Here is a 27960-nt window from a genome sequence, read left to right as displayed (position 1 = left end):
TGACATGACTTTTGCCCTCTCTGTTTGGAGTACTATTCGTCCTACTGTGTGGAATGATAAATGCACTAGTGCTGAAGAGCGGTCAAAGTATTCAACCCCAGAGTGTTTATCGTCGAGGGCCAGCTCCCTGGATGACTGGCGAGATGTCAAATCACTGCGTTACTTCATTTACTTCCCTCTTTTCGCTGAAGGGACGACAGGTCCTGATCCACACGCATCCTCCTGTACTCGTCCCAAGTGACCATTCTTCATGTGGGAGGCTAGAAAGGAATTTCATCAACGAGTTATTCAATCATTGGGGGAGGACGTGGGAGGGAGTTACAATCAAGCCCGATCCTGTTCCTTACCCAATGAGCGCACAGGGGCCAATGGAGGACGACCAAGAGCAGGAACCCCTCCATAACCCAGGGGACAACAAGCCATATTGTGACACCGGCCGAGAGGAGTTAACTTGTGCAGTACCGTAGAAAGTGAGAAGCGCTGTCAAAGGCTCTTGCTTTCGAATAGCATTCAGGTTTACACTGGATGAAGACCCTCCTTCTGAACATCGGCGGCATTTTCACGCCCATCAGAATCAAAAATAAATTCTGCTTTGCATTCTAGACACAAACGAACGGTTTACACCGACTCGCGTTGCATTCTCCGAAACTCAGCATTCGGCATTTCAAGAAATCAACAGACAAACGCGAGGTTACAAACGGCTATTTTCTACCGGCCCGAAACTAAACCTGCTTTTGTTCTCCGAGGAGGAAAAGTGGCTAATGTGGCATAAAGTGATCCATTACACAAAGTGATTTACTTTTGTGTCGAGTACTCAAAAGTTCCCCCCCCCCCCCCCTTCTCAATTAATACAAGGACATAAAATAATCCATACATTTTTTTAAGGCTGACTAATGTCCCCACTCACACACTATGAGAAAGCTTAGCTGCATCCTTAATGCCTCAACGATAATTTGCTGCAACTCATGTTTGCTGGTCTGACACTGTTCAGCCAGTTTCAATGCACGAATGAGACGTACAAGCTGGGACCGAGTGCTGCACTTTTCTAAACAAGCACATAAATTAAAGAGAGTAATCTGTTGTGTATTTGTTCAGCATCTGTCCACCTTTTTCTAACTTCTGCCATTACCATTTCAATTTGGCCCGTCATCCCATTTGTGTCTCTAATCTCTCCTGCCTTCCACCCCATCACCAACCTTCCCTTTTGTTCTTTCTTTCCGCACCAACCCCCCCCCCCCCCCCTTAAGAATCTGTTCTTTTTGAACATTCGCCAGTTCCGACGAAGGGTCAGAGACCTGGAAGTTAACGTTTTTTTCTCTCCACAGATGCTGCCTGACCCGCTGAGATTTCCAGCATTTTCTTGTTTTTATTTCAGATTCCAGCATCAGGAGTATTTTGCTTGTGTACTGTGTGTTATTTGTTCAGCCTATTCCCCACCTCAACATGCCAACTCTTGCTGGGCTACGGCTCCACTGGCGCCTCAGCCAAGGTGAAAAAATTGATCTGCTCGCTGTGCATCATGACATTAAAAAATAATGCACTTACGATGTTACTCGGATTAGAGTGGAGAACATTTTTCACCCAGAGGATGATGGTGATCTGAAGCTCACTGCCTGAAATGGTAGTAGCAGCAGAAACGCTCACATTTAAAAAAATACCTGGATGTGCACCTGAAGTGCTGTAACCTACAGGGCTACGGACCAGGAGCTGGAAAGTGGGATTCGGCTGGATAGCTCTTTTTGTCGACCAGCACAGACACAATGAGCCTCCTTCTGTGCCGTAAATTTCTATAATACTCCACAAAGCGCTCAGAACGATTCTACTCTCGGTTCCCCCTCCAAACGACTATTCTTCTGACAAAAGCTTAGATAAGAGAGAACAGGCAGGCTTTTCAACTGTGGAAGTCATGACTGCCGCACTCATTCCAACCCCCGTTTGCCGACTTGCCAGTACAGTTCATGGGTTTAATATCCAGAGGGAATCTTGGCCAAGTTTTCTCCACTCAGAGCTGCTAAGGCCAACTGCCCCAGCTAGCAACAGCTAACTGCTAAATCTAATACATTACACCGTGTGCATATCCTGGAAACAGTGGAGGGGCTTTTCACATCTCTGCACTCAGTGACCGTTTTTAAGCTGGTTTTAATTTTAAAACCAAATATTTTCCTGTCAGAAGCAAGACTGCCCACAAACCTCTCAAGGTACAAGCATAAAAATCAAATTGAAGTCTCTTCCTTCATCAAAAAAAAGGAGTTTGGCATTTAGAAAGTTTACCCCGATTCATTAATTTAAAAAAGAAACCTACTTGGACAAAGAAAACAGGCACTGAGGTTACACAGTTTGCTTGTATTATTCCTCAAGGTCACTGGCCTATAACGGGTTTACAACACAATACAGTACAGTACAAGCAAAACTGAATGCTGGGAGCCGGAGACAGAAACAGAAAAAGCTGCAAATGCAAGACAGGCCAATTGGCATCGGAAGAGAGAGCAGAAACAGGCCAACATATCCGCCAGATGCTGACTGATCTGCCGTGCAGCTCCAATAATGAGGACATTGTGTGACTGATGGTGATCTGCAGAGAACAAAATAAAAACCATGCATTCTGATCAGGTGAATATGGGCCCGGCGACAATGTGGAATAATTCACCTTGGTGGTCCAGTGTGTTTGTAGGGACACTCCGTATACCAGAGGTGATCCAAAACTCGGAAGGCCCGTGCCTTAACTCGCACCAAGTCCCGATCACCCATCACCCCTGTGCTCGCTGACCTACATTGGCTTCCGGTTAAGCAACGCCTCGATTTCAAAATTCTCATCCTTATTTTCAAATCCCTCCATGGCCTCGTCCCTTCCCTATCTCTAATCTCCTCCAGCCCCACAACACAGCCCCCCTCTCCCCCCCGCAAGATGTCTGTGCTCCTATAATTCTGCCCTCTTGAGCATCCCTGATTATAAATCGCTCAACCATTGGTGGCCGTGCCTTCTGTTGCCTAGGCCCCAAGCTCTGGAACTCGCTCCCTAAACCTCTCCGCCTCTCTAGTTCCCAATGAATGTAACAGGCCTACCGCACAAAACCCTCCCTAATTTGACACCGGGAAATGGGAAAAACACTGCCACCCTGTGCAGGAAGGGCTGCTCCTCTATAGCAGGGAGCTGGGGCTCGTCATTAGGGGCAGGTTAAAGGCTGCTTTTTACTCTGGGTCTGGCTGCGGCCTATCCGACCTGGAAGTGCTTGATGTCGCCACTGGTTGCTGGAAATGGGATGAGCTCCAATTCTTCAGAGCTAACGCACCTCACCTTGTTGAACAGAAGTTAAAAACTAAGAAAAAAGAATTAGTACATCATGAGAAACAATAATTATGAGGCTTTGGTCCCTTAATAATGCTATTTCCCACCCACCCCCCATCGCTGTTTCTCCCTGCATGATATAACCATATGCTGCATTTAACAGCTCGATGTAATACGCTGTGACCTGAACCAACAGCTACCCGTTCATTCGAGCCAGCTTTCTGTGAAATAGACAGAAGCATGCCTTCCCTCAACCTACGTTTTGAGAGTGAGCTGCTTTTAAGAACTTTATTAAAAAATGGGCAACAGTTTTTTGGTTAAAAAAATGGGCAACAGCTTTTTGGTTTTAATTCATTTCTCTCTCCCCCCTCCCCCTCCCCCTCCCCTCCCTCCCCCGCTGCATTTGTCTTTGAAACATCACGTTTCCTGCAGCACAAAACAATCCAACCCTGACCCTAAACTCAAGCAAAGCTAGACTGCAAGATCATTTTGGCCATGGTGTAAAATGCAAAGTAAAATCTGCTCTTTGGTACACTGCTCTAACTATACACATTTTATTACAACTCCCATATTATTTTTGAAATGCAGTTAGCCTAGCATCAAAGTCATCCGTTTTCCTTCGTCTCCCAACAAGAAAGGTCAACATATTTGCCCAATTCCGTGCAACGCCTGGTAGGGATGGCGAGAGGAATGTGCACTTGCTTCCTCTCTCGCACTCTCCTCTCCCCCGTCAAATTATTCTGTATTGATCATGCTCCCTCAACTTCCCCAAGGTCCACTGGCTCCTCATGCCCTCCCTCCGTCCGTCCCCCAAGAGCTCATACGTTTAAACGCACCTTTCATTTTGGCCCGGGACTTCCACACAACAAATCCCACTCGCTTCTCCCCATAGCAGGCAGAGCACGGTTTGCTGCCCAATTACTGGAATGAAACAAAATCTCGGGCGGGGGTGAAATGGCCGTTTTTCTCGTGGAGAGGCAAGTCACTTGTCCTATCTGGGACTGTAATCTTGGAGGCGCTTGAAGCAAGTCTAATAATCATACCTTCGAAGAATGACTTTGCTGTCGCTCTATAAAAAGCTCCACATAGACATTTTGTTTAAAAGAAAAATTTAAATACCTTTTAATAAATCAGTAAACAGGCATTCAATTTTGTTGCTGCTGAAAGATATAGAAAACCCCTCGGTCCCGACAAGCTCGCACTGTGTACGAGAATGGCACGTTGGCCCGAATTCAACTCATTTAAGCTATTGGAGAAATGGCCGAGTTATGCTCCAATACCACGGCTGATGCCCATATACAGCAGGATCTCTGCCAACTGTAAGATTTTTAAATGCGCGTTTACGTTTAAAAACCGGAGCCCGACAGCAAACCGACGCTTCTCACTGCCAGCTGAAGTTAGTCATCCAAACCTGCTGACTTTGGCAGTAACCAAGGCACACTTTTGTTTTGTAGGGGTCTTAGAATTTGCTGCCAGATTCACCTGCTTTGCTTTATACTGGCACAGGCCGAGAGAGGTGCATTTGCCTGCTCTCTTCCTCCCCCCGCCAACAAGAACTTTGCGCTGCACAGAAGCGGTTACAACTGCGAGTGCAAACGGTTAAGTGGCATTCCGTGTTAAACAACCAAAGACACCAAGTTAATTGCTCACTTTTTAGTTTAAACGGGCGCAGCTGCACGACAACAGTGATTAAAAATTAATGTTCTCATGAGTGGTTAGCACTTTCTTAAAAAAAAAAAATGGGCTTTTAACTTGATAGAGTCAGGCGCAGGGAGAGTGCGGTTGTGTTTGTCGTGTGCTGTAGGTCCCTATTGCACTGTTAGGAGGCCCAATGGACCACATTGCCTCAGAGGGCAGCACTCAGGACTCACGAAACATGGGATCCTTGGCGCCACAGGAGGCAAGAAGTTCACTTTTTTGTTCCATACAATACGTGTAAGCCTGCTGCCCGTGGCATACTTATATAACGTTCACTGTATCAATGTTGTATGCAGATAAGCTTATCCAGCTTAAAGTGATTTCAGAGCAATCATTCCACTACGTATCGATTTAAATAGCAACAATGTCAAGGTAAACACTTGCATTACAGCAAAGAAACTAGGCGTATCTGTTTTTAGAAAGGTTTGCAAGCCCTACTTGCTCCAAAGCAGAGCTGTGTGAAGAGCGATTCGTCCGGGCGATCTTTAACTCATAACCCAGAATTTCTTTCTGAATGAGTCGCATGAAATGATACAGAAATCGCAACAATGCCAAAGTCAAATGTCCCCATAAACAGAAGAGATTTAGCAGCTTTCCTCTGGTTCCCGTACAATGGAGAGTTTGGTTGTGCTGGAATGGTTACCTGTCCAGTCGCACACAAAACTATTCAAACATAGTCAGTCACTGGCAAGTAATTAGCAAGAGGCTGACAGATCGAAGCTTCTGAAAACTGCACACAGAGAACACGTCACATTCACCTTTAATGTCCCTTGAGTGTTTATTATCTGCAAGCAAAAAAAATATAAAAGTTAATTAACGCCATAAACGCAATCTATCATTTTGCGGTCTCTGGTTAAACCTTGCCCAATAAAACCAAATTCAGAGAAAGCTTTCGGGACCCCGCAAAAGACTAGACAGTTATTGCACAGATAGTGATGCAGAGCGGCAGATCGGAATCATACTGCCGGCTCCGTGCCATTTGTTGGTCAGGGGCATCCTCTCTCCTATATGAATGAATGCACAATCATAGCACAATTGACACTCATTATAAAAAGGTGAAAATAAAGTTCGACAAGGACCCAGGTTGTCAGTTGGACTTTCTGGCTCAAAGTCGGTGTTGCACTGGTTGCAGTTTTACAGCAGTCAGTGTGAAGCTGAACTGCTGCGAGAGATGATTTTCTCCAGTTGTTCTCATACTGCTCGCCTACATTAGAATTGGGCAACTGGTCACCAGAGATACACACATCATCAATGTGGAGCCAACCCCAATTCACACCAACGAATCGTGCGGTATAACTGGCCGACTGAATTCCCCCCCCCCCCCCCCAAAAAACCCTGCCATTTCTTTTCACTCCCAACTCTAACCCATTTGAATAAAATGAGAATACACTGGGCAATGAATGTTAAGGATCTTTTACAGAGGTGCAATAGAAATGCACACAGCATAGAAGGTCAGTATGCAAAACAATACACTTAATTGATGGAGCAGGGAGGTTAAAATTGATTGCACTCAAAAAAAAAAACAAATTAAGAGTTAAGCTACAAAATATAGATGGCATGGAAGGAATCCAGGATGAAAAGGAGGGGGGGGGGGAACTGCGAGTGATGTTAGCAGCAATGGATCGAGTTTATATGAGCATTCAGTAAAAGATGTTCCATCTTAAGCTGTTGGTCCCGACATTAAATGATCAGTAAAGAGATATTATTTAAAATGAAGTTGGGACAATTTTATTTGGAAATACAAATGGAAAATACTGGGAATATGCAGCCTCTGATAAGGAAAACTGTCAATGTAAACAAACGTGAATCCAGCCTCTACCTATCCAGATGTTGACTGACCCGTGTATTTCTAGTTTCTCCTTTTTATCTGTATTGGATTTAGCTCAATTGCTGCGGGAGATCTGTTTTCAATGTCGCTTCAACACAATGCATCATTGACCTGCATCAGTGTGAAGAACCCACTCCTGTAACGTAAAGTTCGGATCAGCTCCAGCTAATGGCGATCCACTTGTTGCCCCAACAGCTCAGGACATTCTGACATGGAGATGTTTGTGACGTGGAGATATTTGCAACATGGAGACTGTCTTGTTCTCCTAGCTGAAACAGGAAATGTGTCGCAATGCAGGAGGAGGGAAATAAATGAGCAAAAGATTGAAGGCAACAAAAAAAAAAACGAACATTAGTCTAAAGCCACATTTGCAGTCTCTTTGTGGCTCTGGGTCACAGTGACGGAGACTCTGTCCCTGGATGGTAAACAGAGTTTAACCTTTGCCAAGCACTAAAATCAATATCCAGGAGTGCAGCAGATGTGGATCCTCACTGGGTTCAGTAGCAGCTGGCTGGAGACAGACCTGTCGGATACATTCACCTGAGCAGACCATTCCCAGGTGGGACACCTGACATGGTCTGATCTCCATGAGAACGTGGGGTACAGAGGGCATCTCCTTTTGCAGAGGGGGAGGGAGGAAAAGGGATGTTGTCTGTGACTTTATATTCCCCCAGCTTCACCGGGAGTACTTTAGATAACAGTACTTTTCCCCACTTCAGTGTTAATGTCCTTTAGTTTACCCAAGGTTTTTAAACTTATATTATCCAGTATTATATATCACATTCACCTCTTAACATTTATCCTTTTAATGAATATTTTAAATGGGTATGATCAGCAGTCCCCAATTTTCTCCCCAGTCATCACTGTGCAATTTTTGTTTAAGTACAGTATGTGTTTCTGTTTAAACAGCAAGTGCTGATACATGGACCGGTCAAGACCAGACAGCAACTCTCCCTCCTAACTCCTCTTTGCGCACAACAAGCTCCCACAAACAGCAATGAGATAATGACCAGAAAATCAGTTTCAGTGATGTTAGTGGAGGGATAAATATTGGCCAGGACACTGGGAAGAACTCCCCTGCTCTTCTTTGAATAGGGCTATGGGATCTTTTATGTCCACGCGAGAGGGCAGACTCGGTTTACGCCTCGTCCGAAATGCAGCACTCCCTCAGTACTGCACTGAAGTGTCAGCGTAGATTGTGCTCTGGTCGTGGGCTCAAGTTCCACTCCTTCGGACTCGGTGGCGAGATTGCTACCACTGAGCCAAGGCACTAAGTCCGCTAGCCCCTAGTGAACAGCAAGCTCAGGAGAGGAAGGAATATACCACTAAATACAAGTGATTTGTAGCCTAGGCTTTCTTCTTAAAACTTTCTGAAACTGACCAGTGACCGACAATTTGCCTAAAGCACGATGCAGAAATTTGCTGAAAGCATTTTTAAGCAGAAACCCATCCCAGTGATAAACATTAATTTGAATTCATATTCAGTGCAAACTGCAGCACTGTACAGATGTGGGCTTACATCGATTACATTGTGATTTACATCGGTTTACCGTAGAAATCTTGGAAAGGGCGTGAATAATCTTTCTCTAAAGCTGAACATATGGTATTCAACTGAAATGTTTAATTGCAAGTAAACATTTAATTAAATTCTGACAGAGGCTGAAATCGCCCAAAAAAGATTTCATGAGATTTTAAGTTGCCAGCCAAGTGACAAACAAAAGATAATGGCCCAGAATTTGCTGGTAGAATAACGCAGAGTTTAATGCACATGCTGATGGTATATTAATGACCCTCATCACACTTGGGTGAGCACCTGAAGTGTCGTAACCTACAAGGCTACGGATCAAGAGCTGGGAAGTGGGATAGCACTTTTAAAACCGGTGCAGACACGATGGGCTGAATGGCTTCCTTCTGTGCAGTAAATTTCTATGATTGTATGAACCCAGCGATTACTAATCAGGCTGCCTTATTTTTGGTCGCTGGATGTTTAAATTAACTCTGGTTGGGGGATTAAGATCCCTGTTCATTGTTAGTAAAAACTTGTATGTGAAGAACTAAGTTTGGGATTTCACTATTCACTGAACAGAGACAATTTAACATAAGATACGGAGAAGGGGGAAAAATGCTATGTTTTAAGGGTCAATGCCATGTGTGACAATTAAAAAATGCAGATGGAGGTATTGCCCAAGCCAAAATCCACCCTTAAAGCTTACTCTCAGAATTATTCAACCCTTTACCTCTCTCGATGTTCCCTTCCTCCTATTCAGCAGGTTTTCAATGCCCACTCCTTTCTTTATTAACCTCTTCTCCCCTACTCGTTCTAACCTCGGTATTACCTTGGACTACGGGCATGTCCTTTCGCCCAGGTTTCACAGTAACTTGAAAAGTTGAGCTTCTCCCGCCAACCACCCCCCTACCCTCAACCACCAACATCTCTAAAGCCACAGAAGAATCCCTCCAGATATACACGCAGGGATATTTACAGCAGGGTCTATTGAGGAATTTGGGGAAGGGACTTGCGTTAATGAGAAGCTGGGAACAAAGGAAAGGGGAGGGGTGGGGGGGGGGGCTAGTACAGAGGATTGTGGGAAGAAAAGAGCAAGATGAGAACACCTATGAAAACTCACAGCGAAGTGGAGGAGTGTGTCTTGAAGCATTTGCAGTTGTTGGAAAGTCAACAAGATTGAGAGGCGGTGTAGCTAATGCTCCTGCGAAGATTGAAAGAGAAAGCAGGAGAACAGGGTGTCAACTCACTGTAATTAAAGCAGACTTTCCCCACCCCTTTTATCTAAACGTTAAGCTAAGCAGCGATAGCATTTCTCTTTGATTTAACGGTGCATGAGGGGAGATTAGTACTTGTAAGCAGTACACTTTCCATTTCAAGCTGTCCGTGTCATCATCAAGCTCTCTCAGGTCAAGCACAGGAATGTCAGATGCAAGGCTCCCTCTATTCTGTCCAAACCACACGACCCCTATTGTACGATAGCTTTCCGTTCCCCACACTAGCTATCCTGTGGCCACTAGCTATCCTGCTATGGGACGACACTGCCCACTGGGAACTGCACGGGAGATTACTAAATTCATTTCACACAAGGCTCTCACAGCCAGGAGAGGTCATCATTCCATGATTGTGGGCTGGATTCAAACTTGGCCATTCATAATAAAAGTGAAGAATGTGCATTTCTATGCAATGTATACAATGTTCCTTTAATTTACGGTCCAAGTGCGCAGGTCCTTTAAATTTGCTGTGTGGCCTTGCACTTGTAGAATCTTCCAGCAGCAGCAGCGGGGGAGCAGTCTGTGCGGGACCTCGTGATTGGTGCACGGCTATTCCTATGTAATTTATGCATATTTAAAGCACTAGTGTGCCCTTTAAGTCAATTTACCACATCCATGTACACAGGGGGCTGCAAGGGCAGGTGCAGTAATTCATCAATACCAACACCGCCTCCCTCTGCAAAGTAGCAAATACATCACAAAACTATTGCAGACAGATATACAGCACTGAACAGCTTTTAAATATATTAAAGTATTCAATATGCTAAAAGCTAATATTTTGAAAATTTTTTAATGGCGAGATTAGATGAATAGTTTGGTTGAAGATCAGCTTTCGGCCCATTGGATCTCATCTTTCCCAAATGCCAACATCGGTTTCTTAAATGAGTCCTGTGATGTCTGCAAGTGCTGTAAACTTGTAGCTCCATACTGTGGATGTGGACATATTGTGTACTGCAGCTGCAGAGTTATAATAAACAGAACCAGTTCTTTCCGGTAGCTTCCGGACAGAGAGCCTGCCATCTTAAAAGGAGCTGTGTGTGTGTGCTCTGTGAAGATATCACAGTTGGCGACTGAGGATGGAGATTTTTCGGATGTTTAATGCTTAAATTTTGTTGGTGAAGGATTCAGCCAGCCGACAGAAGACTTTGGAAGTTTGTGTCTTTGGGAAAAAAAAGCTACAAAATCCGAGGTAAACTACAGCACACGGTGAGAACAGCTAGAGATTAAACATGGCAGGTGTAATCGGATATTTGGGTGAATATAGACACGACCAGGAACGTTTTAAAGCATATGTGGATCGGCTAGAAATGTATTTCACTGCAAATAACATAATCGAAGTTCCAGTCAATGCAGTCCAAAACCAGGCTGTGTTGGAATGGAAGGAAGCGATTTTCTTATCCATGGCAGGTCCGGCATTATATGACACTCTTGTAAATCTGCTTGTGACTGACAAGCCAAAGGACACAATGCTTAAAGAGATTTTAACGAAGCTGGAGCAGCACTATAACCCCAAACCGTTAGAAATTGCTGAAAGCTATTGTTTCGGGATTTGGAATCAAAGATTGATGAAAGTATGATTATATCACAGCATTAAAAAAGCTATCGATGCACTGTAATTTTGGAAACTTTCAAAAACGAGCATTACGGGATCGTTTTGTTTGTGGGATGAAAAATGATGCGATCAGAAGGAAGTTATTGACGATGAATAACTTGACTTTTGAGATTGCTTGTCAGACAGCGAGGTCGATGAGCATGGCCGAACAATATTCCCGAGAATTAAATAATGATTACGGTCGTCAGTCAACCGAGGTAAATCGCCTGCAGGTTCAAAGTAAAAGACGGCCGGGGCCGAAAGTCTCAGAAACTGGAAATTCTATCAGAGCGTCGAAGTCGTGCTATAGGTGCCTGGGACAACACATTGCTCAAAGTTGTCCATACGTGAAGGCAGAATGTTTCTTCTGCAGAAAGACTGGGCATCTTGCGAAGGCATGCCGACTGAAGGATAAACCAGCTTTTAAAGCTATGAGTCCAGCGTTCAAAGCTATGAGTAGTAATCCAAAGAGACTGCATGGCTTGGAAGAACAACAGTACGAGTGTCTGCTCATAAGTGTGACTTATTTAAAAACTCAGTGGAGTACTTAGGGTACAGAGTAGACAAAGATGGTTTACATCCGACCAAGGAAAAATTGGATGCAATTAGAAATGCACCCACTCCCAGGAATGTCACTGAACTTTGTTCATTCTTGGGTCTTCTGAACTATTATGGGAAGTTCCTTCCAAATTTGGCTACAGTATTACATCCACTGAATGAACTTTTGGAAGTGGTCAAAAGAATGCGATACAACATTCAAGGAGTGTAAAAACAAATTGGTAGAGAGCACGTTAGTTCACTATGACATATCTAAGGAGATTAAGCTAGCATGTGATGCCTCTCCGTATGGAGCTGGGGCAGTAATCTCTCATGTATTAAGTAGTGGGGAGGAGAGACCAATTGCTTTTGCTTCACGCACTCAGTGCCAGTGAGCGTAATTATGCGCAAACTGAAAGGGAAGCTTTGGCATTAATTTTTGGGGTCAAGAAGTTTCACAAATACTTGTATGGTCGTAAGTTTACCATCGTTACAGACCATAAGCCCCCAACAGCAATCCTCCATCCAAAGTCCCCAGTTCCAACATTAGCTGCAGCCCGAATGCAGAGTTGGGCTTTGATTTTGTCAGCATATACATATGATATTGAATACAGACGATCAGCTGATCACAGTAATGCTGATGCAATGTCTAGATTGCCTTCCCCATCACAGGTTACACCCGATAGGGTAGAAGTGTTTTATTTTTCATACATTGATGAACTGCCAGTCACAGCTAAAGAGATTGGTAGAGCAACCAAACGTGACCCCGTGATGTCAAAGGTGTATGAGTATATTGCAACTGGATGGCCAAACCAGGTAACAGACAAAGATACACATCCATTCTTCATTCGTAGGAATGAATTATCAGTAGATAAAGATTGTATCATGTGGGGTGCACGACTGGTTAAACCAAATAAATTCAGGTCCAAATTATTAGGAGACCTCCATGACCAGCATCTGGGAATGTGCTTGACCAAGAGTTTTGCACGCAGTTATTTATGGTGGCCAGGTCTTGATAAAGATATAGAGTACATTGTGAGTCAGTGTACGACATGTCAATCGGTAAGCAAGCAACCACTACCAGTACCATTACAGCCATGGAAATGGCCTCCCAGGATGTGGCAAAGGCTACATATTGATTTTGCCGAGTTAGATGGACAACAATTGTTCATTGTAATTGATAGCCAAAGTGGGTTGAGTTGTTTCCAATGTGGAAAACAAGTAAAACATTGGACATTTTACAAAAATTATTTTCTGCATTTGGCCTCCCTGAAGAAATTGTTTCGGATAATGGACCACAATTTCGTTCAGAAGAATTTGCACAATTCACGAGCAAAAATGGTGTGAAACATACCAAGGTTCCACCATACCACCCTGCTTCAAAAGGTGCAGCAGAGCGCACTGTACAAATTGTCAAACGTGCCCTCATAAAACAAATGTTAGATCCAAATCCAAGAAAACAACAGGTGTCATTGGATCACAAATTGGCTAATTTTTTGATTACATATCGAAATACTCCTCATACAACTACTGGTAGGACGCCAGCGGAGTTGTTTCTCAAACGACAGCCACAAACCAGATTGTCATTGTTAAAGCCAAATTTGGCACAGTCTGTAGAAGAGACACAAATTAGACAAAAAGAGAATCATGACTCAGGGAAACAAAGAGCCTGAAGTTAGAGTGAGTGCAAATGAAAATCAAGGAAATTCCACGGAGGAAAATGTTCCTCGGGATGAGACTCAAATGAGTGTGAAATCAACACCATGTTTGGAAGGTTCTGTTCGAGAGCGAAGGTATCCTCTTCCAAACAGAAAACTCGTCGTAAAGTTAAATTTGTAAATATGTATAAAAATGAAGTTATTTATGTTTGTTATGATGGCTTTTTCATTAAGGAGGGAGACGTGTGATGTCTAAGTGCTGTCAACTTGTAATGCTTGTAGCTCCGTACTGTGGATGTGAACGTATTGTGTACTGCAGCTGCAGAGTTATAATAAACAGAACCAGTTCTTTCCGGTAGCTTCTGGACAGAGAGCCTGCCATCTTAAGGAGCTATGTGTGTGTGCTCTGTGAAGATATCACAAGTCCAATTTCCTGTCACCCATCCCGACAACCCCGTCATCAGACCCCATTCCCGACAGCCCCGTCATCACACCCCATCCCGACAACCTGTTGATCATGCTCTCTGTAAGGAAACACCTCATGGAAATCATCTTAAACAGTTCACTTCAAATCCCTGGACCTGCGAATGCTTGTCCTGTTGCCTTGGCAAATCTGAAAATATTGTTCTGGGTTTAACTTGCTCTATCCCAATAGGTATCTTGCATGCATCTATAAAAGTTCCCCTTTGAAATGTCACTGTCAAGGACAAAGTGTCCTAACTCCTTGTAACTCAATGCCTCGCACATCAGGCAGCTTCAATGCTCTCCACTGCATCTATCCTGGATGTCCACTGTGTGTCAGTGTGAGCAGAATTGCACACAGTAACCCAAATGTAACAGCACCAGAAGGCCACTGCATCTCTAACATGAAAGGAGACGAGTTTACAAGACTTGTATTATGTTCAAACAAAAAGTTGCTGCCTCTCACTATCATTTCAATTTTGCTTCATATATTCAGCATTAAAGTGTTTAAAGAGGACACTTTGAAGAGAGCATATACTTCAAACACTGCAAAATTACTCGTAGGATCAACTCTTGGAAGGAAAGAATACTTGCATTTATATAGCGCTTTTCACGACCACCGGACATCTCCAAGCGCTTTACAGCCAAGGAAGTACTTTTGGTGCAGTCACTGTTGTAATGTGGGAAAGGCAGCAGAAAACTTGTGCACAGCAAGCTCCCACAAACAGCAATGTGATAATGAGCAGATAAACTGCTTTTGTTATTGATTGAGGGATAAATATTGGCCATGGCACCGGGGGATAACTCCCTGCTCTTCTTCGAAATAGTGTCATGGGATCTTTTACGTCCACCAGAGAGCGCAGACGGGGGCTTCATTTTAACATTTCATCCGAAAGAAGGCACCTCCAACAGTACAGCACTCCCACAGCACTGCACTGGAGTGTGTCAGCCTAGATTTAATAGTGGCCAGGCAGACCATAAACAACATGATAGAAACACCGCGGGCGAGGACTGAGCACTGCACATCACTAACCCCAGTCAGCACGCTCCACAACCCTCACCTCCTCATGCTCTTCGCTTCGAATATAGTATCGTCGTCGTCGGTGTCCATCGGAGCCATCTCCACGTGGTCATCGTATGAAGAAAGCAAGCCGTACTTCTTTCTTTGAGTCTTTTTTAACCTGAAAGACAAGGTTTTTTGTAACGTTATGAATAAAGTGACTTTACTGGCTTTTTGCTCTGGGTTGACTTTGGACAGGATATGGTGTGTCACAATTTTTCCCTTTTTGCAGATCGATCGTAAAATCCATTCGGATTAATTTTTAATGTGTAGTTTTGCTTTACTAATAGAACATATACAGATATAGCAATGTCAGGTTCCTGCTGTAACACCAGCACCATCTGTAATAACAAATGAGAGTAGGAATGTGTCATTTTAGTCAACATTTAATCTAAGCTCCAGGTCACGCTAACCCATCCTACATGCTCTTCCTCCTGTGTGTTGAAATCAAGGCTCATCACACTTTAGCCTTTTCCCAGGATATAAAAGCATGGAATTTTTTGGCTTCTTTGATTTTCCTTACTTCCAACAATCAGCCTTGGCTCAGTCAGCAAGCGCTTTCTCCTGAGTCAGAAGGTTATGGGTTCAAGTCCCACTCCAGAGACGCGAGCACAAAAATCTAGGCTGACGCTCCAGTATCGTGCTGAGGGAGTGCCGCACTGTCGGAGGTGCCATCTTTTGGATGAGATGTTAAACCAAGGCCCTGTGACACTATTTCGAAGAGGAGCAGGAGAGCTATCCCCGGTGTCCTGGCCAATACTTATCCCTCAACCAACATGCTAAAAAAAAAGACAAATTATCTGATCACTATCACATTGCTGTTTGTGGGAGCTTGCGGTGCGCAAATTGGCCGACGCGTTTCCTGCATTATCAGTGACCAGACTTCAAAAGTACTTCATTGGCTGTAAAGCACTTTGGGATGACCTGATGTTGCAACGGGTGCTATATAAATGCAAGTCTTTCTTTTTAAACCTAGGCATCTCATCACCCAACCAACACTTGATCTATCCTGTCTGTTCTTTCCTACATTTTTTAATTGCACTGCTGAACACACTATGGATCTTGGCCTCTCGCACACATTTCTCAATTTTAAAACACCTGCAGGCACTTTGAGATAAGAGTAGCAGATGGCAGTGAAACGCATGACCGGTAACATTATACAACCTCCCTCTCCCTGTCTCGCCCTGGTAGAGCAGAAACAGCAGCCTTGGCAAGAGATCCAGCTTGCTTCATTCCATTCTTTTGTTAAATACAATGCTAATGGTGCGGACTGCGGGTTAAAACACGGATGTTAAACAGGATATTTAAGTGCTTTAATTGCCTCATTAGGGGCTCCGACGCTTTGGGTTACTTAAGCCAAATGGACTCTTAATTCATTTCTAAACGTTTTCACAATGCAATGTAACAAATGGAGTAGAAATTCATCGTCAGACAAGGTAAATTAAGGCAGTTCTGCTCAATTACTAAAAAAAAGGCAACACAAAGTTAAAGGGTTGATAGCTTTTTAAAGAGCCAGCACAGGTTCAATGGGCCAAAGGGCCTCTCTGTATATCATTCCACAATTGTTAAAAAAAGATTAAAAATTTGTTCAAGATGTTGCAGGTTTGTAGGCCAGCAAAGGCCTACTGATTATTGAACAGTCCACTGTAATTAATGGACAACTTAACAGGAACTAATGTCTATTCCTATTTTCTCCATAGTTGACACAGCCACCTCTTAAAAATGTGACAAGAATGCCGGTTATTCTTGCTTGATCCAGAGGGGGAGCTGTCAGCAACACAATTAGAAGATGTACCAAAGCAAAATACTACGGTTACTGGAATCTGAAATAAAAACATATTGGGGGGGGAAAATTGTGGTAGGAGACTTCCATCGTACGAATGCCTCCGACCTGAAGAAAATCTACGCAAATACCTGGTGGCCCCGGAGCAACCTATGATTCCGGTCGGAGGCTTAGATTCACTGCGCAGCACACGGGAAGGTGTCTTTCAGGTACGTCCGCGTACAAGCTGGAGTCACATGGGCCTAGACCACCAATCTATGCAGTATTCTCATTGATAAAAATGGAAACTCTATTTGTAAAAGTTCCCATTACTATGAGAATAACCCCCTAAAACACCAAAACGCAGCACAATAAAATAGGTAACATAGAAACATAGAAAATAGGTGCAAGAGCAATTTCCTGCTTTCTCTCCATACCTCTTGATCCCTTTAGCCATAAGGGCCATATCTAGCTCCCTCTTGAATATATTTAACGAACTGGTATCAACAACTCTCTGCGGTAGAGAATACCACAGGTTAACATCTCTCTGAATGAAGAAGTTTCTCCTCATCTCGGTTCTAAATGGCTTACCCCTTATCCTTAGACTGTGACCCCTGGTTCTGGACTTCCCCAACATCGGGAACATTCTTCCTGCATCTAACCTGTCCAGTCCCGTCAGAATTCTATATGTTTCTATGAGATCCCCCTCTCATATTTAAAATTAATTAAAATTAAACATAATTAAATGTTTTAGGAAAAAACATGTATTTTTTGGATTTTTTTTTTTAAAAACGTGTTTTACGAGTGTTAAAATAAACTTACCTTAATGGACAGGATTTTTAATATAAAAATGAATGTTTAAATTTGTGTGTTATACGTTTTAAAACTCTTATGCTGATAAAAGGAAGCTAAAGTTTGAAGGGCATGAGTTGGGCAAATAGCCCAATCTTTCCCGCGCGGATGTCCTTCTCCCAGGGATGTAGAGGGTCTGTCCAGCCAAAGCTTGACAGATTGGAAGCGCCGGTTTTCGGCGCACGTGCATCGCACCCCGAAAACCGGCTTGTGCGAGGCCTCGCCGGATCTGTGTGCACTCTGTAAGGACCCGCGAGGCCGGAATTTTCGGCCCACTCTTTTTTCCAAGGCAGCTGGTGATGATTCTGCCAATCACACCCCATCTAGACTCATCTTTTGTTTCTTAACTTGTTCCATTACCATCTCATTTTTGCCCATCATCCCTTTTGTGTCTCTAATCTCTCCTGCCTTCCACCTTATCACAGACCTTCCCTTTTTTTCTTTCCTCCCCTCCCCCTTTCCCTGCACTTCCTTAAGGACCTATTTACACCTCTAACTTTTCCAATTCTGACGAAGGGTCACAAACCTGAAACATTAACTCCGTTTCTCTCCACAGATGCTGGCTGCTTGACCTGCTGAGTATTTCCAGCATTTTCTGTTTTTATTTTATGTTATATAAGACATACCATCTCCTCTGATTAACCATGAGCAAGTCCATGAATCAGGAGATTCACTAGTAGCCTGTATTACAAAAGCTCTAAGTCACACTTCAGGTGTCACACATGCAAACTTCTGCAAATAAATCTAATTGGGTACCTCCCAAATCCACGACCTCTACCTAGAAGGACCAGGGCAGCAGGTGCATGGGAACACCACCACCTCCAATCACACACCACCCTGACTTGGAAAGACATTGCCGTTCCTTCATAGTCGCTGGGTCAAAATCTTGGAACGCCCTCCCCAACAGCACTGTGGGAGTGCCTTCACCACACAGACTGAAGCGGTTCAATAAAGTGGTTCCTCACCACATTCTCAAGAGCAATAAATGCTGGCCTTGCTAGTGATGCCCACATCCCATGAACAAATAAAATAAAAAGTTCCCCTGAAGTCTCAGAAAGTACTATCACATTGAGTGAATGAGGTGAATAGCACAGATGCATTTAGGGGAAGCTAGATCACCAAATGAGGAAGAAAGGAATTGAAGAGTTTTCTGATAGGGTTAGATGGGGTGGGAGGAGGCTCGTGTGGAGCATGGACCCGTTAGGCAGAAGCGCCTGTTTCTGTGCTGCAATTTCTATGTCACTCGCTTAAAAACTTGTATGAAATAGTGAACTATATTTGAGTTGCTCTCAGTCACTTCTTTGTATGAAATAGTCCCGTTCCCTTTTAGCTAAATTCTGATCTTCCTTCTTTGTACAATACAATAGTAATGCAGAACTTAATTGATGGAAGTTTAGAAAACCCGTATTTCCTCTCTAAAAAGTCAGCAGTTTCTCCACCGAGTCCCACTTGGGCTCCTATGCACAACAGCTGCAACACAGAGAGATAAACCACAAATGCTGGAAGCCTAAAATAAAGACGGAATTGCACTAGTAAAGTGCCCCATATCTCAAAGTGCTGCACATTTAAGTTATTTGTAGTGCAGTAACTGTTAGCTAGGCAAACATACGCCACTCAATATATACACGCAGCACACCCTCAAACAGCAATGGGATTATCAACCAATTAACCCGTATTTGATGGTATTGGTGGAGAGGGGGATTTTGGTCGAGCGAAATAGAGCAATAGAGAATCATTAACATCCACATTCATTACCGGTGCAGATTTAACATTTCAACAAAAAAAAAAACAGTACCTCTGACAATGCTGCATTCCCTCAGTACTGAGGGACTCTGGTCTTGGAGTAGGGTTCGAATGCACAACTTTCTGACAAGAGGCGAGAATGCTGCCTCAAATTAAAAGCGGAAAGTGCTTTAAATACACAGCATCAGCATCAAAGAGAGGGGGGTAAATGTTCAGGGTGGGAACCTGCACCCCCTCAAAACTCAAACCTGTGTTTTCTTCCAGGGCTGACACTGCTGTATATTTACAACACTTTCTGTTCAGAAGGGGGGTCTAATTATCCCTTAATGCTTAAATGTATGCCGTACCCTTATGGATTACAACCTTGAATATAATTAGCAGATTAAAAGGAGAAGCATATTCATCTAAATTACCACAAAATGCTACTCAGACTGCTGTCTCTCCTGCTCTCCCTTTGTTCTCGTGCTTTAGAACTACTGGTTAGAGGTAGCCTGGGAGCAGACATAGTGTGCAATCCTTTTCAAGTGACATCAAGGACGAAGACCATTCCCCACAGCTCCGCATTCTCTTTCAGAATGTCATTGAAAATGAAATAACCAGCGCTGACTTCAGCGGCATATTCCCCTGAAGCGCGGCTTAGAAAGAATGAATCTGTTTAAGTTTCAGCTTTTGAAATTGCTCCGTCAACTTAGGAGAACTAAGTTAGTTTACCACTCGCAGTGTAATCGGATGAGAGTAATGTCTTCCAAAAGGAGGGCACAACAGCACCCCCACCGTGCCCCCCCTCCAAAGGGTTGGGAAGCTGAACACTGCAACTATCGGCAGGGAGATTGAACACACTGCCACAGACTACTGCAGAACAGAGTGCAATGGGCCGTTTCCACATACATCTGGCGGCTCGGGTGGCTGTTAAAGATACTGCTCACTATTCAAAGAAGAACAAGGAATTCTCCCGGTGTCCGGGCCAACATTCCTCCCTCAACCAGCAGTAACAGAAACTGATCAACTGGCCGTTCAGCTTCTTGTACGTTGCTGATTTCAAAGTAATCCGGCATTTGAAAAGCACTTTTTGATGCTCTTGAGAAAAAAAAAGAGAAAAAGACTTGAATTTATATAGCACCTTTCACTACCACCAGACGTCTCAAAGCACTTTACAGCCAATGGAGTACTTTTGGAGTATAGTCACTTTTGTAATGTGGAGACACAAGATGTTATATAAATTTTCCTGTGTCTGGAAAACAGACTCTAATTGTCTTATTTGTGAAGAGTAGTTTCTTCCTACCGAAACGAATCACTTCACACTTCTCTGCGTCAAATTATACCTGCCACGTGTCTGCCCATTTCACCAGTCTATCGACATCCTCCTGAAGTCTCTGTTACTATCCTCCTCACTTTCCCCCCCGCACCCCCCTCACTGTTCACCACATTTCCAACTTTCGTGTCATCTGCAAACTTGGAAATGATGCCCAAATCCAGGTCATTAATATATATCAAAGAGCAGTGGTCCCAACACCAACTCCTGGGGGACCACCACTGCACACTTCCCTCCAGTCTGAAAAACAACTGGTCATCACTACACTCTGCTTTCTGTCCCACAGCCAATTTCATATCCACACAGCAACTGCCCTTTTAATCCCATGGGCTTCAGTTTTGCTAACAAATTTATGATTTGGTACTTTATCAAATTCCTTCTGAAAATCCATATATACATCAACTGCATGACCTTCATCAACCTCCTCCGCTGCTTCATCAAAGAACTCAATCAAGTTAGCCAAACACAGATTTGACTTTAACAAATCTGAGCTGACTTTCATTTATTAAGCCGTATTTTTCCAAGTGGCAATTAATTTTGTCCTGGATTATTGTCTCAAAGTTCCCTACCAACGCCACAGGCTGACTGGTCTGTAATTGCGTGGTTAATCCCTCTCCCCTTTTTTAAACACTGGTATAACATTTGCAATCCTCCAATCCACTGGCACCACTCCCAATCACTTTAACAATGCATAACCTGGCACATTTTATCATATAATTAAATAAACATAAGCCCTGGCAACTAGAATACCTTTTTTTAAAAAAGAGACATTTTCCATTGTGACTACATTGCACAACATGTTGCGAAGGGTAATAATGGACAAAGTTTAAGCGCTTCAGAATACAGGCAGAACGAGCTTAGCTTTTTAATCCGAATTTGGTTGTGTTTGACTCATGCTGAAAGATAATTGGCATTCAGAAAAGGAACTGATAAGATTCATGAGAAATCTTAAGCATGTAAATTAATGTCGTCGGCTCGCACAAGTGGCTTTGAGCGTCACCAGCTATCCAACAGGATGATCTTTGAGATAAGTCACCAGTTTTAGGCAGGGAGCCACACTTCCAGCAGAACAGGGAAAAACTTGCAAGCGAGGTCGCATGTCGATGGCAGATACAGTTCCAATCACACAGAACAAAACGTGTGCAGGTATAAACCGTCAGCTACAGGGACTACAGGAGTGGAGTGACACAAGCTACAAGGCTTAGGGCAAGCTGTTCATTTCTTGCTGAAAGGAAGGCAGACACGATTAAAACACTGTACACAATCCCAAAGATTTCACAATTAATGGATAACTTGGAGGTGTAGTCACTATTGTTACGCAAGCAAGCATGCCAGCCAATTTGCGCTCAGCAAGGTCCCACAAACAGGCTTGAGATAAAGAACCAGTTAATCTGCTTTTGGCGGTATTTGAGATATGCATAACTTTCTCAACATCAACCCTTTCAGTCTCATAAGTCCTTGCTCCCCTCCAACGTTCCTACCCACTTCCCGGCTTCCTTATTTCCTCGTCTTCTCCAGAACTTCCAGCAGGAGCAGGCCCGACCAACCACTAACTTTTAGTGCAACAATTAAACGTGCAGCTATGTCACGCATGCACACACACTATAGCTAAGTTTACTGGTACACTTTGCATCAAACAGAATAGCAAAGCTGTCAAAATCGGGGACCTTTTGAGGAAGACAATTTATGATCAGAACAAAGTGAGACAGATCACAAACCCGCCTAAACACACACAGCTTTGTTTATATCGAAGGTGAGGTGTCAAAACAGGCGACAAGTCTCAAGTAAAAATGCACAACTCATTCCAAATGAATGGCACTTTGGTAAATCTGCAAACCAAAGCTGAAGATCCAAAGCATCTGCCTGAAAATTAATTAGACTACTTCAGCATTTGGCCAATTTTTTTATTTTGGGTGTATTTAAAATTAAATTTGTAAGAGTTGCCTGGTCTGTAATCCCTTTCCTCCTCCCAGCCCCATCCCTTTGCTGGGCCCTTTGCCTCACTCCGTCCATCTCCCCCACCCCGCCCCACTTTGCCACCCAGCTTCTTCTGTCTCTTGCTTCCCTTCCTCCCTCCCTCCCTCTCCTCTTTCCACCAGGCACCCCTGCATCTCCTTCTCCCACCACCCTTTTCCCATTTACCCTATTCCCCACAGACCCCCTCTCAGCTGCTGCCAGGACTACCTCCCTTCTCCACCTATAAACCCAGACCTCGAACTCCAGACCAATCTCCCCCTCCATCACTGCCCTTCTACCACCCCCCCGGGCCCCTCTCCCTTCACTCCTCACCACCCCCCCTGGGCCCCTCTCCCTTCACTCCTCACCCCCCCTGGGCCCCTCTCCCTTCACTCCTCACCCCCCCCGGGCCCCCTCTCCCTTCACTCCTCACCACCACCCCCCCCCCCGGGCCCCTCTCCCTTCACTCCTCACCCCCCCCCACCCCGAGCCCCTCTCCCTTCACTCACTCCCCCCCCCCCCCGAGCCCCTCTCCCTTCACTCCCCCCCCCCCCCCGAGCCCCTCTCCCTTCACTCACTCCCCCCCCAGAGCCCCTCTCCCTTCACTCACTCCCCCCCCAGAGCCCCTCTCCCTTCACTCACTTCCCCCCCCCCACCCCCGAGCCCCTCTCCCTTCACTCACTCCCCCCGAGCCCCTCTCCCTTCACTCCTCACCCTCACCCCCTCTCCCTTCACTCCTCACCCTCACCCCCTCTCCCTTCACTCCTCACCCTCACCCCCTCTCCCTTCACTCCTCACCCCCCCCCCCCCTCTCCCTTCACTCCTCACCCCCCCCCTCTCCCTTCACTCCTCACCCCCCCCCCCTCTCCCTTCACTCCTCACCCCCCCCCTCTCCCTTCACTCCTCACCCCCCCCCCCTCTCCCTTCACTCCTCACCTCCCCCCCCTGGCCCTTCACCTCTCCACCCTCCCCACCTCTTCACTCCCTCCCTCCCACCCCCTCCTCCATCCTTTCACTCCCTCCCTCCCACCCCCTCCTCAGCCTCCCCTCGGTACCTGGCGGTGCGGAGGCCCCGGACGGTCAGGTACAGGCCGCCGATGCCGCTGACGCCCAGCAGCACCCAGAGCGCGCGGCGGAGGGCGGGCGGCGTCAGGCTGTGGGGGCTCCCGAGCTTTCCCCCTCCGCTGCTGTTCCTCGCCGTGCTGTTCCCGGGCCGCGCCTCAGCCCGCGGGATCTCCGGACCCGCTGCCACCGGCAGCAGCAGGAGCGACAGCCCGAGGGCGGCGGCCAGCACCAGGAACACGGCGCCGCCGAGCTTCATCCTCCAGGAACTTTCCTCCGGTTCCCGCTTCCGGCCGGGGTACACCTCACACTGTGACACTCCCACCGCAGGCCGAGCGCCACACACAATATCCTCCGGGCAGCAACAGGCCACTGGGCCAACCACAGCCAAGAACTAATCAATAATTAATCAACAATTAATCAATAATTAATCTGAACAGGTATTTGTTTTTAAATATAGATCTCATTACCTGGACAACAACCCGAATTTTATTAGAATCAAACAGAATTGGTGGAGGTCCTGCCCTATAACTTTCAAAAAGTTTTTCATAAAGTCTCTCACAAGGAAGTGGCTGATAAATTAAAGCTCATTATAGTAAGTCCACTTCAGTTAGTCACTTTTTTAATTTTTGCTGAATTTCGGTGTACTTTGCAACTGTTCTTCCAATCTTATCAAATTATTCAGATTCAGCCCGCTCTGACAGAGTGACATTATGAGGGTCCTATATGGAAAAAGTTTTGGTTGTCAATGTGAAGGATTAGTTCAAAGGAGTTGATGGTTTCTGAGAGTCACAATTGCAGCTGTTTTTTTATTTAATGACTGTCAGCCAAATAGTTGTATATAAAAGATAAGCTGCTAAAATGGAGCTGGTTTATGGCTGGAGCGGAGATCGCCTCTTTTAGAAGGTAGGTACTGCAGGGAATTCAGGGCCAGAGTGATTTCCTGGACTAGTTTTGATCATCTAGATAGGTCGGAGAGGAATTTCCCCAAAATGACCTGGGCTTTTTATCTGGATTTCTGCCTCTTCCAGGAGTTGACATGGTTTTGGGTGTGAAGTGCCCATGTTGTGATGGGACCGCCTCGATGGATCAGGTGGTCTTTACCTATCTGCCAGTGTTTGTATATACCATTTGTTTCTATCTTCAAAGGAAATTTCTGGGGCATGCCCAGCTGTTGCCTTTTAGGAAGGTGTATTTTCTTCAAGACGAGTTGCAGCCAATTTTTTAAGATGAGGAGAATTCTCTCTGATGTGAATCATTAACAGGCTTTATTGAGCATTCCTGTCACTCCATTTGTGGAATTGCCATGTTTTGCAAATAAAGGGCAAAGCAGAAATAGGGATCAGCTTTACCTAATTTAAACAAATTGCACAGACTTTACTGCTGCAGCGATATATAAAAGAAAAAAGACTTGCATTTATATGGCGCCTTTCACAACCACTGGATGTCTCAAAGCGCTTTACAGCCAATAAAGTAATTTTGAAGTGTAGATACTGTTGTAATGTAGGAAACACGGCAGCCAATTTGCACACAGCAAGCTCCCACAAACAGCAATGTGATGAGAACCAGATAATCTGTTTTTGTTATGTTGATTGAGGGATAAATATTGGCCAGGACACTGGGGAGAACTCCCCTGCTCTTTTTTGAAATAATGGCATGGGATCTTTTACGTTCACCTGAGAGAGCAGACGGGGCCTCGGTTTAACGTCTCATTTGAAAGACGACACTTCCGACAGTGCAGCGCTCCCTCAGCACTGCGCTGGAGTGTCAACCTAGACTTTTCTGCTCAAATCAAGTGGGACTATGAACCCACTACCTTCTGACTCAGAGGCGAGGGTGCTACCAACATCATCATCATAAGCAGTCCCTCGAAATTGAGGAAGACTTGCTTCCACTCTCAAAGTGAGTTCTCAGGTGACTGAACAGTCCGATACGGGAATTACAGTCTCTGTCACAGGTGGGACAGACAGTGGTTGAAGGAAAGGGTGGGTGGGGAGTCTGGTTTGTCGCACGCTCCTTCCACTGCCTGTGCTTGGTTTCTGCATGCTCTCGGCGACGAGACTCGAGGTGCTCAGCGCCCTCCCGGATGCTCTTCCTCCACTTAGGGCGGTCTTTGGCCAGGGACTCCCAGGTGTCAGTGGGGATGTTGCACTTTATCAGGGAGGCTTTGAGGGTGTCCTTGAAACGTTTCCTCTGCCCACCTGGAGCTTGCTTGCCATGTAGGAGTTCCAATAGAGCGCTTGCTTTGGGAGTCTTGTGTTGGGCATGCGGACAATGTGGCCCACCCAACGGCGCTGGTCGAGTGTGGTCAGTGCTTCGATGCTGGGGATGTTGGCCTGATCGAGGACACTGACATTGGTGCGTCCGTCCTCCCAGGGGATTTGCAGGATCTTGCGGAGTCATTGTTGGTGGTATTTCTCCAGCGATTTGAGAACTGAGCCACTGGCTGGCACGCAGTGATGCAGACAGTTGGCTGGGTTGTGTGAGTCACAGTGCCCCAGTTATGTTCTGTAACTTTAGCTCTCTTCAGTTTGTTTACACGCATATGATTGTGACTATTTTGTGAATTGCAAACAGAAGACATAGCTGCTTGTCAATGACCATATTGTGCTTCAGTCTCTGTCCTGAGTATACCCTCTTTGGGTATTTTTCTGACATGAATGAAAGTCTGACCTAGCTTTGCTCTCCAGTGTGTTTATTCTGGTGCGGAGCACAAGATAAGACCCAGATGGACTCTGTCCTTATCTATGGGTAGAGTTTGTCCACAGATATGAGCTACAAACAAAGGAATGATCATAAACAGCCTTCGCGGCTGATACCGTAGATAAGAGAATCATAAATATTGATATATCTTCAACAATGTAGAATCATAGAATGGTTACAGCACAGAAAGAGGCCATTCAGCCCGTCGGGCCCATGCCGGCTCTCTGCAGGAGCGCTTCAGCTAGTCCCACACGCCCGCCCTTTCCCCATAGCCCTGCAATTTTTTTTCCTTCGGGTACTTATCTAATTCCCTTTTGAAAGTCACGATTGCGTCTGCCTCCACCACCCTTTCAGGCCGTGCATTCCAGGTCCTAACCACTCGCTGCGTAAAACAGTTTTTCCTCATGTCACCTTTGGTACTTCTGCCAATCACCTTAAGTTTGTGTCCTCTGCTTCTCAACACTTCCACCAATGGGGGCAGTTTCTATCTACTCCATCTAGGCCCCTCACTTTTTTGAAACCGCTATTAAATCTCCTCTCTGTGATATATTTTTCATTATCATAGGCTGTCCCTTGTATCAAGGATGACTTGCTTCCACGCCAAAAAGGGATGAGTTCACAGGTATTTCAATGAAGGGCCTAATATTTCAGATCCAGAACGACATCCTGAAAGGCGGAAGATGTCTGTGAATGGATTATTTTAGCGTGTGGTGGCCGTTGCACATCAGTCACCACACGGGCTTGACAGAGCTAGGTGTTGGTCCAGTGGCAAGGATTAACCAAGATGACTGGAGACTAGCTCTGCTGCACATAGAAACATAGAAAATAGTTGCAGGAGTAGGCCATTCGGCCCTTCGAGCCTGCACCACCATTCGATAAGATCATGGCTGTACCCCTTTCCTGCTTTCTCTCCATACCCCTTGATCCCTTTAGCCGTAAGGGCCATATCTAACTCCCTCTTGAATATATCCAATGAACTGGCATCAACAACTCTCTGCGGCAGGGAATTCCACAGGTTAACAACTCTCTGGGTGAAGAAGTTTCTCCTCATCTCAGTCCTAAATGGCATACCCCTTAACCTAAGACTGTGTCCCCTGGTTCTGGACTTCCCCAACATCGGGAACAATCTACCCGCATCTAACCTGTCCTGTCCTGTCAGAATCTTGTATGTTTCTATGAGATCCCCTCTCATCCTTCTAAACTCCAATGTATAAAGGCCCAGTTGATCCAGTCTCTCCTCATATGTCAGTCCGGCCATCTCGGGAATCAGTCTGGTGAACCTTCGCTGCACTCCCTCAATAGCAAGAATGTCCTTCCTCAGATTAGGAAACCAAAATTGAACACAATATTCCAGGTAAGGCCTCACCAAGGCCCTGTACAACTGCAAAAAGACCTCCCTGCTCCTATACTCAAATCCCCTAGCTATGAAGGCCAACATACCATTTGCCGCCTTTACCGCCTGCTGCATGCCAACTTTCAATGACTGATGAACCATGACACCAAGGTCTCGTTGCACCTCCCCTTTACCTAATCTGCCACCATTCAGATTATTGTGTTCCTAAAACAGATGAAACTGCACATTCTTGGGACTTCAGGGGATGCACTCCCTGGTGGAGGAACATGGGAGTGCATGCTTAACAGATACACAACATCACTCCCCCCTGCAAAGTCA

The 27960-nt window shown here is 45.1% G+C and overlaps 1 protein-coding gene across 2 annotated transcripts; it reads right to left on the bottom strand.

The window, feature by feature from the left end:
• Nucleotides 1–4378: 4378 nt before the first annotated feature.
• LOC139229146 (protein FAM174C-like) lies at nt 4379–23882 on the bottom strand. Of its 2 annotated transcripts, XM_070860808.1 has the most exons (4): nt 23579–23882; nt 14900–15019; nt 9440–9520; nt 4379–5769 (listed from the first exon to the last, which is right to left on the bottom strand). In XM_070860808.1, exons 1-3 carry the CDS (start codon nt 23842–23844, stop codon nt 9487–9489), a joined length of 420 nt encoding a protein of 139 aa, XP_070716909.1. In that variant the 5' UTR covers nt 23845–23882; the 3' UTR covers nt 4379–5769; nt 9440–9486. The 2 variants fall into 2 exon arrangements, with proteins under 2 accessions (XP_070716909.1, XP_070716910.1); XM_070860809.1 differs by lacking the exon at nt 9440–9520.
• Between the last annotated feature and the right edge of the window lie 4078 nt (nt 23883–27960).

The sequence above is a fragment of the Pristiophorus japonicus genome, chromosome 18 (assembly GCF_044704955.1).
Source record: "Pristiophorus japonicus isolate sPriJap1 chromosome 18, sPriJap1.hap1, whole genome shotgun sequence".
Classification (NCBI taxonomy): domain Eukaryota; kingdom Metazoa; phylum Chordata; class Chondrichthyes; family Pristiophoridae; genus Pristiophorus; species Pristiophorus japonicus.
The sequence above is the reverse complement of the archived record's forward strand: the minus strand, read 5'-3'. Positions and strand labels throughout refer to the sequence as shown.